This window comes from Adiantum capillus-veneris, chromosome 29 (genome assembly GCF_014529385.1).
Source record: "Adiantum capillus-veneris isolate H3 chromosome 29, ASM1452938v2, whole genome shotgun sequence".
Lineage (NCBI taxonomy): Eukaryota > Viridiplantae > Streptophyta > Polypodiopsida > Polypodiales > Pteridaceae > Adiantum > Adiantum capillus-veneris.
In genome coordinates, this window is record NC_140959.1 from 85,934,420 (window position 1) to 85,954,957 (window position 20,538).

The 20,538-nt window shown below is 41.3% G+C and overlaps 2 protein-coding genes and 1 pseudogene across 2 annotated transcripts; 2 read left to right on the forward strand and 1 right to left on the reverse strand.

The window, feature by feature from the left end:
• The first annotated feature begins 488 nt into the window (after window positions 1–488).
• On the forward strand, window positions 489–2,389 carry LOC147419522 (TPD1 protein homolog 1-like). The gene is made up of 4 exons (XM_086505609.1): window positions 489–1,159; window positions 1,257–1,313; window positions 1,463–1,582; window positions 1,806–2,389. Exons 1-4 carry the CDS (start codon window positions 1,036–1,038, stop codon window positions 2,129–2,131), a joined length of 627 nt encoding a protein of 208 aa, XP_086361735.1. The 5' UTR covers window positions 489–1,035; the 3' UTR covers window positions 2,132–2,389.
• A 2,857-nt stretch (window positions 2,390–5,246) lies between these two features.
• On the forward strand, window positions 5,247–6,474 carry LOC147419523 (MFS-type transporter clz9-like; annotated as a pseudogene).
• Window positions 6,475–8,120: 1,646 nt separating this feature from the next.
• Window positions 8,121–9,407, reverse strand: LOC147419524 (serine carboxypeptidase-like 50). The gene is made up of 3 exons (XM_086506125.1): window positions 8,666–9,407; window positions 8,484–8,555; window positions 8,121–8,391 (listed from the first exon to the last, which is right to left on the reverse strand). The coding sequence occupies exons 1-3, from the start codon at window positions 8,831–8,833 to the stop codon at window positions 8,305–8,307; spliced, it is 327 nt and encodes a 108-aa protein (XP_086362251.1). The 5' UTR covers window positions 8,834–9,407; the 3' UTR covers window positions 8,121–8,304.
• Window positions 9,408–20,538: the final 11,131 nt, after the last annotated feature.

Sequence of the window (20,538 nt, forward strand, 5' to 3'; positions counted from 1 at the left end):
ATCCACTCATGAGTAACCATGCGGTGCCTAGTCCACGTTTGCTTCCTTCCATCACTCTTCGTCTGAACCCGGTTTAAGAAGTGGCATGTGGAGAGAAGCCACAATTTTCAGATGTGTGAGACCACGCATAAGCATGTACCACAAAGAAATTGAAACTTTGACAAGTCCCTCCCTGTAGGCTAGGCTGTGTGTCTGCCCGTGCATTAGAGCTGATAATTGACAAATTGAATGAGCTTAATTAATGTAATGAAGTGAATCACATACCCACACACACACATGATTCGAGGGGTAGTTTCTCGTTATTAGTTTAAAAGAGTGGCCTACGTGGACAAAACTTGGAGCGCACTGAACAAATGTGGCAAATGATGAGTGGATCCATGTGGAGCCCTCTTTCGCTGTATCACACCTGGCAGATGGTGATTGCCTAGAATTACCACCGTGGCAGTGACGTGGAGTCACTCTTCTCTCTCTCTCTCTCTCTCTCTCTCTCTCAATCGTTAAACCTCTCGAAGCTCGCCATTGCCGTCCGAGCCACACTTCCGCAGAGCCGTGGAACCTCTGAAGCTCGCCAAGCTGAGCCTCTTTCTTCTCCCTAGCAGCTCAAAGCTCGATTGCTGTCGCTGCCAAGACCTTGTTTGAGATCGCTCCGCCATAGCTTAATTCGCCGCAAGTACTCTTTTCTTCATTCGGGCTTACTACTATGGCAACTTTCGTTTCCGCTTCTCATCATGTATACAGAATTCATCTGCAACCGCTCCATATCCGCCATTGTCCGCATGCAACAGAGGCATGCATGCTGCTTGCATAAGCAAAGCTCCTCAAATGCTGAGTTTTGGATCGTTTGTCCTGCATGAGACCTATTTGTGTTATGGAGTCGACTATTCGCTGCCGCAACGTCTGTCGCAATGAACAGAGAAATGCCCGCGAATGACAACGAGGAAGAGCCCTAGAAATTATGCACGTAACTTCTTCCAGCTACAACGTGCATGAGTCGTTCTTCTTCGCGCTTAGAAGCAAGCTTCATTTCAAGGTTTAATGGAAGCGTCTATAGAGGAGGAAGGTCCCGCTCAGCCCCACGTGAAGAAGCTTCTTGTCTTTTCCATCCTCAGCATTGCCCTCTACGCCTTTTCACTCATTTGCACTGTGCCTTCTCACAACGGTAAGCTCCACTTCTTGGCCCTTTCTGTCCATGTTTTCTTGACGTCCGCTTGCCCTGCCACATTTCAGGAGATTAAACTTTCATTTATTCTCTGTAGCCGACATTCTCAACCTCGTGAGTTTTCTTGGAGTGAGAAGGAGATACAGGGAAACGGGTTCTATTTTTTTTCTTGTCTCACTCTCGTATTCGGCCATTGTTCTTTGTCAAACCGAAGTTTCTTGTCATTGTTCTCACCTTTAACGCTGTGAATTGAAGTTTCTTTTCAATGTCGATTTACAATCCTCTCTACCTTTCACTTGACAGGTTTCTTGCAAGAATTAGGCAGAAGGACAACCTTCAACATATCAAAAAGCCTCAGATATCATCATGTTCCCCTCTTTGCAGAGAATGTCTATGGGAATCGGAAACTTCTAGTAGATCCTGGTAAGGGTTTCTCTCTAGCCAGTAACAATAGTTCCAGAACATGTGATCAAGCAGTTCTTCTTCAGCGACAGAAATGCTTAAGTCATAAGTTCTGCATATCGTAAGTTCTGCATTCCATGTTTGTTTGTGCATGCAATCCTTCTTTAGCAGAGCAAAGGCTGTAATGCAGTAAGTAACGTGTTATACTTATGAATGAAGCCAGCTATTGTTGTGTGTTGTGCAGACAGAATGGGCAATGCATGCACACCAGAAGATGTTGCAATTTTGCAGGGAGAGACAGGGCCATTACCGGACGGCATTCCCTCATTCACCGTGCAGATAATAAATCTCTGTGTCTCTGGATGCCCCATATCAGACATTCATGTCTCATGTGGCTGGTTTGCATCTGCAAAGCTCATCAATCCCAAGCTTTTCAAACGCGTCAAGTTTAATGACTGCGTAGTAAATGACAAACTGCCTCTCAAAGGGGGGGATAGTATTGTCTTCGAATACGCAAACTCCTTTCAATATCCGCTTGAGATCTCCTCTGTGAATTCATGCTGCTGGTGATTTTTGCTCTTCTTGCAAGGTTGCTGATCTATTTTGCATGCAGATGTGCTCATCCTTTTACTTACAAGGGGTGGGTTTGTTTTGTCCTTGTGAGGGAAATGAGTATGTATTATATGGAGTCAAGAGCAAAGGCAGATCCCATTTAAGGGGAGGCTTAGGTAGTTTGCAAGTAAAACCTTCCTAACATGGGAGTCCTTGATGTATACACAAATAGTATTTTTTTTCCACAGGCTTTTTCCTTCCCAAGATTGGCTCTCTCTCTCTCTCTCTCTCATAACAGGTCTTGAGTTAAACTCTTGTCAGGTAGATCTTTGATGTTCAAATTCTCTTCTTCTTTCTTCTCTCCCCCCCCCTTTAAGAATGCCTTGCAATGTTATAGTCAGCTTCTGAGTTTGCAGTGAGGTCGATTCTTCCACTGCTACAACAAGCTTGTTGATGCAAGGGAATTCAGCCAAAAAGAACCCCCCCCCCCCCCCCCCCCCCAACCTACCCCGAGACTCAGTGAGCCACACATTCTATAGAGATCGATACCGGATTGTCCATAAAAGAGGCGCCTCCAATTCTCAATATAGGACACCTTCATCCAATGAAGGCTATTGTTAAAAGCCATGTAGATTGAACTTCTTCCTGTTCGGGTTTCTATAGCTCATACTGACAGCTCCTGCTGAGATTACTTTGGGCCTGCGAAATATTCCCACTCCAAAAACTGACATCCGCACATTTCATGAAGACGTGGCCCTAGGTGGATACGCCTTGATCCCATCTTCCCATGCCCGTGTGAATTATAGCTTAGGTTCGGCTACCTACATAGATACTCCTGCAGATGATGTCAAGCTATATTTCATACAAATGAAGGAGAAGCTGGAAAGAAAAAGGATATAAAAAGTGGAAGACTGGGAGGGACAATGGATAGCTCTTGTTGCAACGAGGAGGTTGAGGATGATAAGACATGTGGAGAGAGATGCACGCTAGTGTCTTGTGTTGATGCCATGGAACGACCAATCGTTTAACACTAGTTTGGTACCAAAACAGTGTCCTTTTTTAACAAATTTAGATTAAATGCTACTTGCACCAAACGATGTATTTAAGAAAACCCTCTTCATATGCCTAAATATGTTAGCTAGAGGGTCTTTGAAAAATATAACCTTGCATGTGAGAAGCTATCATGGTCAAGAATTATACTCATCAAGTGGACCTCCATAAGATTGCAATTGATGCTTTGAAGAAATCAACTTTATAAGCTCAAGAAAAAATGAAGCAATATTGTAGAAAATTGTACACAATTTTTTTACAATTGTGCTATAGATAATTCCAAGTTTCATGTGCAAAATTTTTTACTTGAGAGTATATAAAGTAATGGGAAGTTCTACGTGTTTGATATGGCCATTTCAAGCATATCGTTATATGCATAGAAAAAATTGTTTTTTATGTGTTTTTGAGTTCTAAAAAGTGATACATTGCTTACCCTCTCTTATGAGGACTCAAGGTGGCAAGTAGAAGTGCCTTAGTAAGAACCAATTTTTGGATCATTTCAAATATTTAAAACTGCACATGCAAAAATATTGATATTTTAATTTTTGAGATATAAGTATTCAAAACCTCAAATAACTTCAAACTTTCCATACATATCAACTAAATGTATCAAAGTGCATGGTATGAATACAAATGAGATACCTAAAACCTTGTTTTCAATGTTATTGTGGAGGGCTCAAGATTTTCAAGAGTTTTTGCACAATCAATATTCAAGATAGGGTGTAAGCGGCAAGATTTAAGTAAGTTAGGGAGAGCCAAAAAAAGACGTCGTTTTTTGGTTTTAACATATAAAGTCATTTGATGTTATCAAATTGCACTAGAATAGTCCTAATTTTATGAGAGGACTTTTGAAAGGCCAAAATTATGCTCTTAGTTAGCACATGCTCAAGTATATAACTTGCAATTAAATTTGAAACTATTTTTTGAAGATCATTCCATAGTTTTGTTACACTAAGTACTAACACTTGGCTTTATAAAATAAAAAAGCTCATTTTTACAAAAAGATGTAAAAATTTTATGATTTTTTTGGCAAAACAACTTGAAATTTTACAAAAAAAATTACGACTTAGAAATTAGATCACAATTTTCTTCATAGGGCTTGTATTTTGACATGGAGGAAAAATCAATGTTTTCTTTCACTCATTACCAACCTGTAGAAGCAAGGTGTAAAAAACTTATTTCTAGCTTGATAAATAAATTGCCAAAACTTCATAGAAAAACAAGACACTTGAGTGTCTCGGGACACTTTAGTGTCCAATTACAGAACTAGTGTTAAGTGCTCTTGAAGCTGAGCGTGGAACCAGAAGATGTGAAAAGCATTGAGAAGGTGGACGGGGTCCAATAATAAGACACTTTTTAGAGATTGCCCGAGGCTTGTTAAAAACAATTTTATTCCCAAAACGTGAACAACTTTACGACGTGGAAAAATGAAAACATTAGGAAAAGCCTTGTCTCGCAATTGGCGCGCAACCCAAGAACCTTACGAGTTGCTTTGGTTGCTATGTAGCTCACGACCATCGTTGCACTTGGACGCTTTTCCCTCCAAGACATCCACAATCTCGAGAATAATGGCCCACGACCTGCAAATTATAACTCCCACTATCAATAATCATGAAAACATAGACATAGAGACACATGAACAAATACAGAACGCATTTTCACCGTCCTACATACCCACTTCCCTTCGTTGTCGTGGTACAAACTTCATTCTTCACAACCTGCACATTCCCATTCATCCACAACCATACAGAAACTGCTAAAGAAAGCTTGCACCCAAAGACTTTCCCACCACAGAGATGCAACTTGATAGCTCATGGCTAGCCTTGCTCCTTGTGAATGTAAAGCTTGCTTGATAGAAAGACATCCTCAACTTGAAGGTCTTCTCTGTACATCTCTGCTACTGCACAAGCATGGTGGCAGAGTTTGCTGTCGTGCTAAGGTGCATGTAATTCCCATTTTCATGTGCAAAATCCCACGCAAAAAGCCTCCTTTCATTTCTCCAAAGATCCACACTCCATCCATACAACCTCAAAAGCAAGAAACTACTGTAGAGAACAACCCTTCGAAACCGATACCTAAAAGAAAGTTCTTGGTGAGGGAGTACTCAAAACTTCTTGAAGATATTGCACATTAGTGGTTGATTGTCTAATCCAGAGGTAAACAAATCTATTTTCTCGCAATCAAAATGTTTACAGTAGTATATTTGTCAAATCAGACGCAAACTATTTTTTCCGCATTTCAACATTGTTATAATCTTCTATTTATATAATCCACACACTTCAGTGTACAGCTATGCCTACCAGGCTTAATTTCATGACTACATCTTACATCCAGGTATAAAATGGCCAAGAAAATTCAAGATAAAAAAGTGAGCAAGTAAAGAGAAAAGTGCAGCAGGGTAATTGACTTCACATGAGTTTCTAGCAAAAGAGCAAATCCATCATCATCAAATCAGCCTATAAACACTTGCAAAAAGAACGTAAGATTCACACCCTCGAAGCAATGCATAAATGTAGCTTCTTCATTGATGGAGCTAACAAACAAAAATGAAGAGAGATTGTCATCATCAAAACCCAAACCTTCTTCAAAGTGCAAAAGAGCAGCAAGCATAAATCCTCCACTTGCCATGCAAGCTAAACTCACTTTTTTGAAGTCAAAACCTTTAACGAATCCCAACACACCAATTATAAATGTATTAGTCTTTGGCTAAGGCTGTCTGTGGCATTACATGTGATTCTTGTGAGTGGATGACAGTGTTATGTTGTCCTAATGCAGCCGGTGAAGCCATTCCATCCTACTACATCTTCAAAGGCAGTCATATCACAAGCAATTATATTCAACAATGTGAGCCAGGAATGGCAATGTCCATGCAAAAGAAAGCATGGATGACGAGTGAGTTGTTTAAAGCATGGCTTGAGCATTTTGATAACGCTATTACAAGGAATATGGGCAAGGATAATAGACACCTTCTTATTCTTGAAGGACATGGAAGCCATGTGCCTCGATGTTCTGGCCAAAGCAAATGATGCAAGGATTGACATTATCACTCTACCTACCCACACTTCCCACAAACTTCAACCATTGGATGTGTCAGTATTTAAGTCATTAAAGGTTCAATTCAAAAAACAACGAGACATATGACAACAACGAGCTGCCTCAAGACACGCAACTAAAACTGAGCTAGCTTCAACTGTGGAAAGGGCTATGTGTCAGTATTTAAGTCATTAAAGGTTCAATTCAGAAAACAACAGGACATATGGCAACAACGAGCTGCCTCAAGACAAGCAACCTAAACTGAGCTAGCTTCAATTGTGACAAGGGCTATGTAGAGTTTTTTTTCGGAGTCAAACATAAAGGTTGGCTTTCGAGCAACGGGCATATGGCCATTAGATTCATCTGCCGTCAAATTTGACAAAATGCTATGCAATCACATTAACCTCACAGAGGATCCAACTACGGTCATTGAAGAGGACCAATCATAGGTGCCCAACACACCCATGCAATATGACTTTGAAGATGATGCAATTTTGACATTGATCAATGTGGCAACTCAAGGAGATGCAAACAACATGTTTGCATCTCAAGGATAGATGGAGCATGCACAAGATGAAGAAATCTTTGTTGCCCAAGGACAGATGGAGAATGCAATGAGCTTTACACAACTATTGGCAGAGGAGGAAGTTTCCACTTTTGAAATTCAAGCAGCAGATTTAGAGGGGCATGCAATTCAACCTATTGCTGCAAATACTCGATTAGAGAAGGCAGTGGCAGATATTGGTATTTTGATTGCAGGTATTCCAACCTCATTGGGGAGAAATAATTTTGTTCCATCCAAAAGAAAGAGGAATGAAAATCAAAATCAATTTGCAGATATAAATCACAATCAGCTTTCAGATGAAAATCAAAATCAGTTTGTAGATGAAAACACCAACTTACAACCAACCAGCTTCACATGTGGTACAAATGAAAGACATCACATCATTGATCTTTTGCGGGTTCCACCAACAGAGGTGTGCATTTGACAAGTCAATCGTGAAGCATTTGTTGACTATACCAATATTTTGATTCTCACTTCAAGTCAATACATGGAGAGTATGAGAGCCAAAAATGCAAAGAAAGAACAGATTACAAAAGCAAAGGAAGAGAAGCGATTGGAGAAGGAGAAGAAAAGAGCACAAGCATTGGCCGAAAAGGATCCAGAACGTCAATGAAAGATAGATGCACAAGACGCAAAGCTTGCAGAAAGAAGAATTGGGGATTATAACAACAAGTTTTTGTAGAAAAGTTACATTCGGTATTATGGGAGGGAGGTTCTCTACAAGGCTTTCTCTTATGTCCACTACACATAGACCAACCGTATCATGCATATGCTCGGATGAGTCGAATGGAGAAGCTACGTCTTGCGCAAAAAACCCAGCTACAAATATGAGCCTAAGAATATTCTCACCCCCCTTTTTGTAAGGTATATAGACATACCAGCTCTTGTTTTAGCTCAATACAATTCCTCGGCCGTGTAGTCTTTCCTTAGGAGCACATAACAAACCACCTTTGTAAGCCCGCAACTTTAATATCTTTTCGATTCCCTTACCATTGGGATATCAGTTTATCATCACCTTATGCAAACTTAATCATTTTTTAGCTACAAAATACAAAGAAGAGCAGACAGCTTTTTACAATCTTTCAATTTCAGTAACTTCCAATTCATTTTGTACTAGACAATTTGTGTATTTCTATTTATCATATGTTTTAATCAATTTTCAGAATTACCTATGTCTTGCATAATACACAAGACATCAAGCTGTCATGAGACTTGGTTTGAGACCTACTATTTTTCACACACCCTAAATCAACAAAGACATGATTATTGAGTGAGGCAAAAACCTCACATAGTAACTTTAGTTTTGATGGTACTCTTTATTAGTAGGCATAGCAACAACTCACCTACAAGCAACCAAAGGAGAACGAAACGTGACATGAATTAAAAATAAAATATCATCATACAGAAAGAGCTCAGATCAAAGCTACAAGTTCTCAGATATGGCTGCCTCCAGCATGTCTTTGTGGTGAATTGAGCAGCAGTAGAAAAATCCAAGCAAAGCCTTGATGAGTTGCGAACTAGTAGCATGTCTTTTTCCTACCAACTACCTTCTGGCAATGGCATATACTGTCTCTGTTTGATTTTCATCAATAACCCCCATATGATAAGTAGTGGGGGCATGGTCTTGAATCTAATAACATACAAAACTCTTTCAAGCCAGAAGAAACCATTATAAATACTATTCAAGTGAAAATATAAACAAGTATGTGCATCAAGAGCTACCTGAACAATGGGATGAGTTGGGCCATTCCCTATTGTAATGTCATCCAGTCTTAACCAAGCCCCTTGCTCCTTCTACTCTTGAAGAAAGTAGGACGCAATGGAAGGGACGTATTCCCCTAAGTAGCTCTCCTTGGTCACATAAAAGGGGCGCTTGTGGAGGGTAGGGAAGAGGTCATAGAAACCTTCAGAGCTGTATAGACATCTTTCACAATGCCATCTTTGTTGGTCTGCAAGTCCTCAAGGAGAGGGGCAATGCTAATCCCTGAACCAACCGGGTAGTTGAGAGACAGAAATTTGATTCCCGGGGAGAATTTGTGATGCAAGCACACTGATCTTCCCCGACACACCATGGGCCAAGGGGCAAGATTGCGATGCAAGCATTGATCTTCCCTGGCATGCCAATTGGTGGCAACCTGATGATTGGGTGCACAACAGGTCTTTGATGACCTAGGCCGCAAAAGCAAACTCTGAGGAGCAGAGCAAGGAGAAACAGCAGGGCAAACAATGCCATGCAGGTGTGATGACTACTATGGCCGCAATCGAAAACTCTGAGGAGCGCACGGAGAAGCAGAAGGGCAAACGATTCCCTGCCTGTGTCCACACTTTGAATGTTATGGCCAATGATGCTCACTTCAGTAGGTTATGGCAAACTCAGTTAAATGGTGGCCATGTTGCCCTTGCAACTCATGGCGGACTCAGATAAAGTGGGGGCCATAGTGCCCTTGCAGCTCATGGCAGCTCCGAAAGAGGGGGTAAATTGTGGTGGGTGCCAACTTGCTCGACAGATTAGCGCAATCAGCAGGTATGCGGAAGCTCGCATGCAAAGAGTAGCCATAGGTCAATACACGTATTTAACAGGGATGTGATAAGCTAGAGTTGGATAATGAAGCCACAGATGTCTAACGTTGTAGGGATACATAAAAGATGCCAGTGAGAACATGAGTAGTGACAGCTTGGTATAGCATTGGGTAGTTTAATACCAAGAATGGACTACCACTGCACACCTTAGGGGGGGTCGGATCTCTTATCACTCCATTTTTTTCACAAAGAAATTATTGATTGAAGAAATTACCCGATCTATCCTCACCACAACCTTATCATCTCACTCCTCCACGTGCAATGACACATGGCAGTGCTACTTTGACCCTTCAACCTCCCTCTCTACTTAGGTGGCCCACTATTGGCCCATTTACCCTAGTGATAGGGATTTAGCTCTTTATGTTGGAAGAGTCCGATGAATAGACTCCTCTCTCTCTCTCTCTCTCTCTCTCTCTCTCTCTCTCTCTCTCTCTCTCTCTCTCTCTCTCCACACTCCTCCCACATATACACTCTCTCTGTCTCTATCTCTATCTCTATCTCTTATTCTCCCTCCTTCCATCTCTATATGTATTTATCTACTAAAGTAGCACCATTTTGATCTATTCATTTCGTTTCTTTCCCTAATTTTTTAAGGTAATCTCTCTCTCTCTCTCTCTCTCTCTCTCTCTCTCTCTCTCTCTCTGCACAACTTGCTACGATCTGCACAGCTACTCCGCATGTGGAAAATGTGATGCAAATCGAATGCTGAAGTTCGTGCATAGAGTTGTTCGTGCTCAAGCTGCTGCTTGCTCAAGAAGTTTGAGGTTCTCCTGAAGGTGCTGCTGTTGGAGCTTGTTGTTGTGAGTGGCAGCCTTGCAAGGTCTTGAACCCTTGATCACTTTCACACTTACGTGCCCCACCCATTTTTGCGAGCTACAGTCCATAAAGCTATCAGTGCCAACCTCGATTTGGCTCTATCAGTGCTCCCCACAAGAAGTCCACCCTTGCAAATCATGGCTACTCGGGCTTCGTCCTGAGGCAAGCTTAGCTTTGCCGGGGTCATGGCAGCACCCCTCAAGATGGACATTGCTTCCCTCCAAACCGAAGTCGAAAGACTCCGAAAAGAGAATGCCGAATTGAAACAAAGGCTTGCGACCTCCGAAACTTGGCTTGCCATAGTAGAGAACTACAAGAAGGAGGAGTTGGAACAAATGGAAGACAAGTTTCACAAAGCAAAGGTTGAAGTAGAGACCGCCCTCACAAAGGAGGTCAAGACTCAAGTGCAAGAGGTAATCTTCCGCAAAGTCGAAGATCGTGTAACGTCCATGCTACGTGAACGACAACGACAAGAGAATATTTCCCTCAATGTTTGCATTGGTGGGCTCCCAAATGACTAGAAAGGGGACGGGGACCTCAATTTTCACAAGTCCTTTGCCCGCATTCAAACAACAATCCACATGGTATAATGGGATCCAACAACAATCAGTTCTCTTACACACGAACATCGCACCAACCATGCAATCCTCACCTTCAAGACCAAGACAAACCGAATCAAACTCCTCGAGCAATCGAGGCTCCTCAAGGACACTAAAATATGGTTTGCAAAAGATCTTACACGAACTCAACTCAAACAAAAGAAGACAAAACTCCAAAAGATGTGAGAAGTGCGCTCAACAAGAAAATGGGCAGTCTACCGAGGAGATAAAGCCATTATCCATGAGTTTTGAACTCCCAAACCGGCTCCCTCTTCACCTTCCCCTCCATAGGTTTCCTTCATTTCATCTTATCTCCCCTCCCCCCCCTATTGGACCCTGAGTCCTTAACTGAGATGTATCTCACAACCCCCTCGCTCCCTTTGTAATGTTTTGTTTCTAGTCTCATAGGTCATATCTGACCTCCGTGGATGATAAATCTCTCTCTCTCTCTCTCTCTCTCTCTCTCACACACACACACACACACACACTCACACACATTTTTGCCCACTATATCTTCTTCAAAAGCATCACAATGGTCATCAATAGCAAGGACTTTGTGACGGTTTAATACATTTACAAGACTATTCTCAATGATTCCATCAATATGTGTTTTTATGTGAGAAAACATTACATGTAAAAATTTGAGTCCTATACATAAAATCCTTTACCAAAACACAAACTTTGACAAATGCATTATTTATAGTAACTAAAATACTGAAATTGCTTTCTCAACCTTGGTAGTGATTTTACAATACTTAATAAAAATGGTACTTTAATCTTTTGCGTTGCAGCAAAATGTTTAGTTCATGATCACTCAAATTAAATTGGTGGATGAACATACTATGATTTGTGTTCATTTCAAACACTTGTATGTAAATATGAAGAGATGAGGTGAAGGAAGGGTGAGAGGGATAAGAGAGGCAGAAGGTGGTACACTGGTACAAGATAGAGAAATGAAAGGCGCGAGGGATAAGAGAAGTAGAGGTTGGAGGGAAAGGATATGCAAAGGCTATAGAGAAGAATGAAGAGAAAAAGCATATAGGGTAGAGAGTAGAGGGTAGAAGAATAAATGGTGGGAGGGATAAAAGTAGTAGACACTGGAGGGGGGGGGATAAGCCCTCTCTCTCTCTCTCTCTCTCTCTCTCTCTCTCATGCTTTGCCCTCTCTATCCCTCTCTTTTTAATTTGCTCTCTTGTTCTCTCTCTTCTCTCCCTCTCCCCCCTCTCTCTCATGATTAGCCCTATCTATCCATCTTCTTTTACTATGCTCTCTTGTTTTCTCTCTCCCACCCTCTCTCTCTCTCTCATGCTTTTACCTCTCTATCCACGTCTTTTTAATATGCTCTCTCTCTCTCTCTCTCTCTCTCTCTCTCTCTCTCTCTCTCTACACCACCCATATTGTCCCTAGCTACAAAACCAGGTTCTTTGCCAAAAGAGGAGACCATACTCACCCTTACATGCTTGAGCCTATCCCCTTGTCAGTGCTATGCACTATCACAACCATTTGGCTTAGCTTCCACTCCCTTTAATGTGAGACTAGGTGTTGGGGCAATGAAGAAGAGTCAAATTGACTTTGCACATTATGCCCACTACAAGTTTGAGAGTCGTACCACACACTACTAGAGTGCTAAGCTTTTGCTCACAACAAAACTTTCTTCTCTCACATTTTTAGCCATGATTTAGACCTACACACTTTCCTCTCTTAGCCATAGCATGGGCTCTCCCTTGTGATTCTCATCACCACAATCGTGGAGAATTGGGAATCACTTATCACCCTTATACATAGGGCATCACATGTATCTTTTGTCCCATAGGCCATATTTGGTCTCCGAGGACGATAATAAAGTCTCTCTCTCTCTCTCTCTCTCTCTCTCTCTCTCTCTCGCTAATGCACACACAAACTTTGTACTTTATTCCTTCTTAAAAAATTATAATGATGCCTATAGCAAGGGACTTCCTATCAGCTTATAGCACTCGCACAACTATTCATGGTGGTCACATTGACACCTCTCTCTCTCTCTCTCTCTCTCTCTCTCTCTTTCCTCTTTGGGACTGTCTTCCTCCCTTCCTATGCCCATCCATCTCACACTCCCCCTATCCATTGGCCATCTCCCTCTATCTCTATTTGCATCCCTATTTTTTCTTTCAAGTTCTGTCACCCTTTTCCTCTCTCATCTTAACCTTCCTCGCTCTCTCTCTCTCTCATAAAGGCAATGTCATATATAAAAATTGTTAAATGCATAAGATACTCAACAAAACACAAGTTTTGACTAACAAATTTTTAATAGAAACTATAATGTAAAAGCTACTTCCACAAACTAATACATGTAGAGAAGGGTGGGAGAGGGAGGAGGACAAAGAGAGAACAACGGGAGAAAGAAGTAGAAAGAGAGAAGGAGGGAAAAGGAGAGGCCCAAAAAGAGAAAGGATAAGAGAGAGGGGTTACCCCTCCCACCTACCCAAAAAAACCACTAGCGAGCCATATATAATTTGTGGTAGTGGAGGGTAGTAGCGAGCTAGTGTCATAATAACTAATATCTAATTCTCATAAATGATTTTCTCATGTTAAACTAATCATTTAACATGGGGAAGTACCAGGGGAAACAAAGCTAGAATATTGGTTAAGTTGGTGGACCGGTCACAGTAGGGATCCCAAGGAGGGAAAATAGGGATCCAAAGGGGGGGCCATCTGCAAAAGAGCAATGAGCAACAATGGGATTCAAAGACCCTAAGGTTCAGCCCATTAAGACTTCCAAAATGCTAAAGTTCCAAAATTCAAAGATTATGTCCAATGGTCAAACCCTAGGGCAAATTGGATGCTTATGTGAAGACCCTAAAATCTTCATATATTCCTAGATAGGAGGGGGCGAGTCTTTCTTGTAGGGGATGAGAGAGAAACACACACTCTCTCTAGCAAGCTCCCCTTACACAAAGGGAATAGGGGACACATGTCAGCTCCCTAGCCCAGTTGCCCCCAAGGTGCATTCAAATCCTATTGGATGGCCATAGAGGTGGACCAATGAGAATTAGGCTAGAGTACATTTAGTTTAATTCATTTTAAAACACTTGATAAAAGAACCAATAGAAATTAAGCTCTCTAGAAGACTATTGGACAGTCTCCCAAGGGGTCCAATGAGCATTCAGCAGCCCAATGGCTTGCGTGATTTCTATTGGTCAGTGTGCACCCTCCTTGGCCACCAAAGCCACCCACTCTTCTTTGCCACCCTCTTCTCCTCCACAATCTCCACCTACCCCCTCTTCTCCTCCCTATCTTACACCTGCTACTTGTGTCTCTTGCTCTCCCCCTTCCACCTCTATATCTCCCCTTCCCTTCCGCCTCCATATCTCTTTCTCACTCATCACTTCTTTCCTCCCTTTCATCCCATCCTCTCTCTCTCTCTCTCTCTCTCTCTCTCTCTCTCTCTCTCTCTCTCTCTCTCTCTCTCTCTCTCTGAATCCCCCTCAATCTCACCTCTTTGTCCTTCTCCCATTATGTACCTCTCTTGCCCTCTCCCTACCCTTACTTCCACATCTCTGTCTCACCTACTTCTTTCTTACCTCTCCCTCCTATCACCTGTGTGTGTGTGTGTGTGTGTTTCTCTTCTCCCCTCTCTCTATTCGACATTTCATGTGCCAACATTTCAGAAACACGCATTTCACATCAAACACTAGTAGTTCTCTCCTGCTACTTTGTGACACAATGATAAATACATCTTTAGGATGATTATTTCCAAAATAAAAGAAAGGGCATGGACAGATAGAGCAATGGATATGGAGAGACAAAAGAGATGGAGAAGGGATAGGGGGAGGGAGGGAGGGAAAAGAGATAGGGTGAGGGAGGGAGAGGGAGAGAGAGAGAAGGGAGGGCATGGACAAAACGAGCAAGGGATAGGGAAAGAGAGAGAGAGAGAGAGATGAACACAGAGGGATAGAGAACAAAGGTTATCCTCCCCCTCACACCAAAAGAAAAAACCACTTACTAGTTGTAACATTTAATGGTCTAGTAACTTGTGTGTAGCTGAAAATAACAAAGACATAGTGAGCATTTCATTAGAATAGATTCCTAATGAGCATAGCAAGAATGCTTGGATGGAGAGAGCAACAAAATCATAACACCTAGTTAGATAGGCATGAAATTAATACTTCAAAAAGACAGAGAAATTAAGCTATTGAACAACATTTGAGGACCGGATTTCATGGAGCCGGCGGTCCCCCCTCCAAGAGACTTTGTATTATAGGTTTCCCCCATCAAGGGAGAAATTTTACAATACAATACTTTGTGTTCCTTCAATAACTTGTTGGTGCAATCAAAATGGAAGCTTCAAGCACCATGCTCACACTTATAAAACACAACATCAATTCCCTCACGATCTCAAACCCAAGACCTCACACACCTTCGAAGATGGTGAGAGCTAGCGGGGTATGAGAGTAAATTGAGGGGAAGAAGGAGTATTCTTACGAGAAAGAAGTATGTCTCCTCACATAAGCACTCATATTAGCGAGTATTCTTACGAGAAAGAAGTATGTCTCCTCACATAAGCACTCATAATAGCTTAGCATAGCTTAGTAATTAGCATGGTAGAGGAGATGAGCATACGTTGGAGCTTGGATCTTGGATGGATTTTCATCACAAAGCCAAGAGTTGTTGGTGGAGGCCTCCCTTCTCACAAGCTTGGAGTAGACGATGAGCTTTCTATTAAAGTTTAAGAAGGAGATAGTCTTCTTTACTCCAACATGAGATTGTGTGTGTGTGTGTGTGTGTGTGTGTGTGTGTGATAATGCCTTGCCAAAATCAGCCCCCTATCTCTCTTGGTCAACCCCTCTTGCATTTTACTCATGTTGGCATCCTATTGGACCGTGCAAAGCTTAGCCAATGATAATTAAGAAGCATTAGTGATAGCCTTGTGATATGTCCCCCTTTTCCCTTTTGTGAGAGCTTTAGGTAATAAAATTCAATTCTCATTGGACTCCTTAGTCTTCTAGCCAATAGGAATCAGGCAAGCCATTGGGTTGTTGAATGCTCATTGGACCCCTTGGGAGACTGTCCAATAGTCTTCTAGAGAGCTTATTTTCTATTGGTTCTTTTATCAAGTGTCTTAAAATAAATAAAACTAAATGTACTCTAGCCTTATTCTCATTGGTCCACCTCTATGGCCATCCAATAGGATTTGAATGCACCTTGGGGCAACTGGGCTAGGAGCTGACATGTGTCCCTATTCCCTTTTGTGTAAAGGGAGCTTGCTAGAGAGTGTGTGTGTTTCTCTCTCATCCCCTACAAGAAAGGCTCGCCCCCTCCTATCTACTAGGAATATGTGAAGACTTTAGAGTCTTCACATAAGCATCCAATTTGCCCTAGGGTTTGACCATTGGACATAACCTTTGAATTTTGGAACCTTAGCATTTTGGAAGTCTTAATGGGCCGAACCTTAGGGTATTTGAAGCCCATTGTTGCTCATTGATCTTTTGCAGATGGCCCCCCCTTTGGATCCCTATTGTGACCGGTCTACCAGCTTAACCAATATTCTAGCTTTTTCTCCCCTGGTACTTCCCCATATTAAATGATCAGTTTAACATGAGAAAATCATATAGGAGAATTAGATATTAGTTATTATGGCATTACCTCTCTCTTGAAATCATAGTCGTCCTCGACTATGGGACAGAGAAGATAAATCCTATTCATTAATCCTTTTTCTAGCGGGTAGAGGATCCCTATTTTACCCTACGACATCGTTCCAAAATGGATGACTAATCCATTTGGGGCTTGAGAGCGTAAGCTGCCACAAGCATGTCTCCGCATTAGTCCTATCAATCTTCCATAGTAGAGTGACAAGCTCTACTTGGTGTTTGGAAGACTTAGTCTTCGCAAACTTGATGCTAAGCATGCATATTACTTAACATTTGTGCACAATAAAGAAAATGAGAGTCTTACAAGACAAAAAAAACTTTGTTCATTTTAATCATGTATACATTTGCTTACTCTAGGGAAGCATTGTAAGCATTGACAAGGTTTAGGTTATCCTTTAATTGTATGCCTTGCATTCATTTAGCATCCTCAAAAGGATAGTTCTTAAACTTAATAAGATACCGTCGGATAATACCTTGTCTTCATGTCGGAGAATGGACTCGGGTTGCAGCACCTCTTTTTGGTCCTCGATCTCCGGTGGGTCTTCAATAGTTGGTTCTTGAGGTGGCTCTCCTTTGTAAGGCTTTAGTAGGCTCACATGAAAAGCATTGTGTATGAACCAATGATTGGGCAATTTGAGTTGATAGGCCATCTCATTGATTTGTCTAAGAATCTGGAAGGGGCCATAGTACCTTTTTGCTAACTTAGCATAGTACTTTTGGTGTCCCGTAGGATTCTTGCGTGTCGTGTGCACCTTGGGGAATTTAAGCAAGACCCAATCATTTTCTTTAAAGGCTTGGGCTCTTTTGTGCTTATCAGTAGCACCCTTTTGACTTTGCTGTGAGATAGAGATAGCATCCTTAATCTTTTGGAAAGATTCTTGTAGGTCTCGGCTATACTCATTTGTAGTGAAGATCTTCCAATGTACCTTAAGTAGTAGGGGCCTTTTAGATCTTCCTTCAATTACCTCGAAAGGTGCTTTTCCCGTGGAGGTATGTACAGTATTATTGTAGGCATACTCCACCAAGGGTAAGTACTTCTCCCACGGGGACCTTTGATCTACTTCCGTTACATAGGCTTTTAGTAGATCAAGAATTGTTAGGTTAGCTATTTCACTTTGCCTTGTCCCTAAATTCTCAAAGAGACCATTCCAGAAATTACTGATCATTCTAGGATCTCTATCTGACACTACGGACATTGGCAAGCCATGGTACTTGAAGATTTGTGATATGAAGAGGGTTGCCATTTGATGGGCTTTGATAGTCTTTTTGACAGGTATAAAATGAGCTTGTTTGCTGAACTTGTAAACTATCGTCCATATTCCCGTATTCCCATGGATAGACTTAGGCAATCCAAAGATAAAATCCATGGATATGCTCTCCCATGGTGAATTAGGGATTGGTAAAGGTTGCACCAATCCAGGTTGCTTCTCTATATCAAACTTCGTCTTTTGGCATACCACACATTTAGAAACATACTCTTGTATGTTTGCTTTCATGGTAGGCCAATAGAAATATGTTTCAATCCCTTTTAGGGTAGACTGAATTCCTCTATGCCCCTCATAAGGAGGAGCATGAGATTCATACATTACTTTCTTACGTAGTGAGTTAGTAACGCATAGTCTATTGCCATAGAGAAGATAACCATCTTGTAAATTAGATGGTTCCTCTTTCTTCCCTAGTGCAAGGGCTAAAATCACATCTCTAAAATCGGGATCAATAGCGTACTCATCTATCATAGAAGATAGATCATGGTGCACAAATAGCCGTCCAAAAAAATATCTTTCTCCATCAACCTTGCTCCATATCTTAACTCATGCCAATGTAGACTAGTCATCTACAAAAAAATAGTGTTAATGTGCTAAAAGTGGATCATTATATAAATGCCAATGGACTTAGTTTACCTTCTTTTGTATATATGCATAGTCACAAACAACTATGGTTCAAGGGTGTGACTATGATTTCAAAGGTGAGGTAATTTCACAAAATTGAATTTTTGGTCCACTTAATAAAAAGAGTAGAAGGACCAAGATTACAAAGATGGTTGTAAGGTGCATTTTAGGACCTTAGGGTGAAGGAACCTTGAAAATTCCCAATGCAATTAGTATAAGGTGCATCTCAGGACCTTAGGGTGCCAAAAAGATACAACCTTTTTTTTTTGAATCAAATCTCCTTTGATGGAACTAAACTGAATTAGAAACAAGTCTCGAATGCCTCCAAAATGTATGGGAATGCCAACAACAAGCGAGATGTGGACTAGCTTGAACATAGTTTGAAGACCCCTAGTTTTCCATGCACACACACCTCTTACGAAGTGGTGGATACTCCTAAAGAGGAAAGTAATGGGTAAAGAACTAAAGGAAAGGTCAAAAAGTGGTTGAACTACCAAAAGGAGACTTAGTGAGACTACCAAAAGGAGACTATTTTCAAATATCTTATGATAAAGAGTTGATCTCTAACAATGGTCTACTACCTAAACCGAAAACGGAAAGATCTACAACTTTTGTTTTGAACACTTTTTAAATAGAGGAGTGTAAGAAAATGGAAAAATGTGAATTACTAGTATATAGGAGGCTATTTGTAGCCTACAGAGCCAGGCTTCTTCCTTTCAAAAGGCTCACTCTTCTCTCTCTCTCTCTCTCTCTCTCTCTCTCTCTCTCTCTTCCCCCCCCAAAAAAACCCGGCATCACTTATCTTGTATGATTGATGCATATTACTTTATGTATGCATGAAAGACTAACAAAGGGATTGCAATTGTTTGCATCTATGTTCATGGCTTGATTGTTGGAGGTGACAATGAGGTTGAAGTCAACAGTTTTGGGATTCTCTTGAAGCACCTATTTGACAAAGCATTTGGAAGAGTTATGCTACTTTCTTGACAGAGAAGTGATAAACATAAAAGAGGACATCGGACTGTCACAAAGGCAATATGCCTTGGTATGGCTTCCAATAATCCTATAACTATGTTCTTATATCAAAATTTGAACTTAAGAGCACATGCGGGTTAAGTACTTGAGAATGCCACTATGAATAGGAAGATTGTGAATAACTTGATCTAATGATAATTTCAAGACTCGTATTGAGTTACAATGTTGATTTTAAGAGCTAGTTATGTGGTTTCCAAGGTGTGACATATCCTATCGCTAGTGGCATGCACATGCCACACTGCAAGCTATGGGACCATGTCCTCATGTGAGCCTCCTTGTTAAGACTAGGGAGGATATGAAAGAGAAGCATTCATGGAATTTTCATACTAATGATAAAAATAATTACACTAGATTGATTAATCGTGTTGTAAGCATGTACAAAAAGGCTTACTATATAGAGCTAGTGCAAGCTCTTATTTGGCATCATTGATGATGTCATACCTTGGGTGCCTTTTTCATATGTGACCGCATGTTTCTATGCCACTTATGCATCCCATTAGGCTAGAGGTGTTACACACATGCATAGGCTAAAAGCCCAAAACCCTTGCAACCCTCCCCTTGGGGTTTAGACTGCTTTGTTTGTGGTGTAGTTTTCATCCAAAGAAGTGCCTCTTTTGATTGTACTCGAGCTCCAGACGAGACATCGATTGCAATGTTTGCTAGCAATCTATTGGTATCCAGCTTAGAGGCTACACACATAGAAACGCAATGGGTGCAGTGCTCCACTTGTGAGAACTCAAGTGCACGTCGCAGATATTGTGTGCCGTTACTTCCAGACTACACAAAAAGAATACTGAACGGAAATCAGCTTCACATACAACTACTGAGCGTCATTGACATATCTGTGAACGCCATCTCAACAGTGACAACAATTGCACGAGGTACACTCGACAAACGTTCAATATTAGATAACCCTCTGCTATCATGGAGTAAAGAGCATAGAACAACCTTCACAGAACAAGACCTAGCTACATCACAAGTGGCAGACATACTTGCATTCAATCTTGAGAACAACTTTGTACTACAGAAGTACATGTAGACGGCTGAACGACCGAATAAGAAGCTTGGCCTCTGCATACTAAGTCAAGATAGTGTGAGCAAGAACAACAAGACAACGCACCGTTTGCACTGATGGCGCAGCTTGACACAAGTTTGATGTTTGGTATCATCAAAAACATCGTTGAACCAGCCAGGAGAAGAGCATTCACCGCTAGCGATACTTACGAATTTGCTT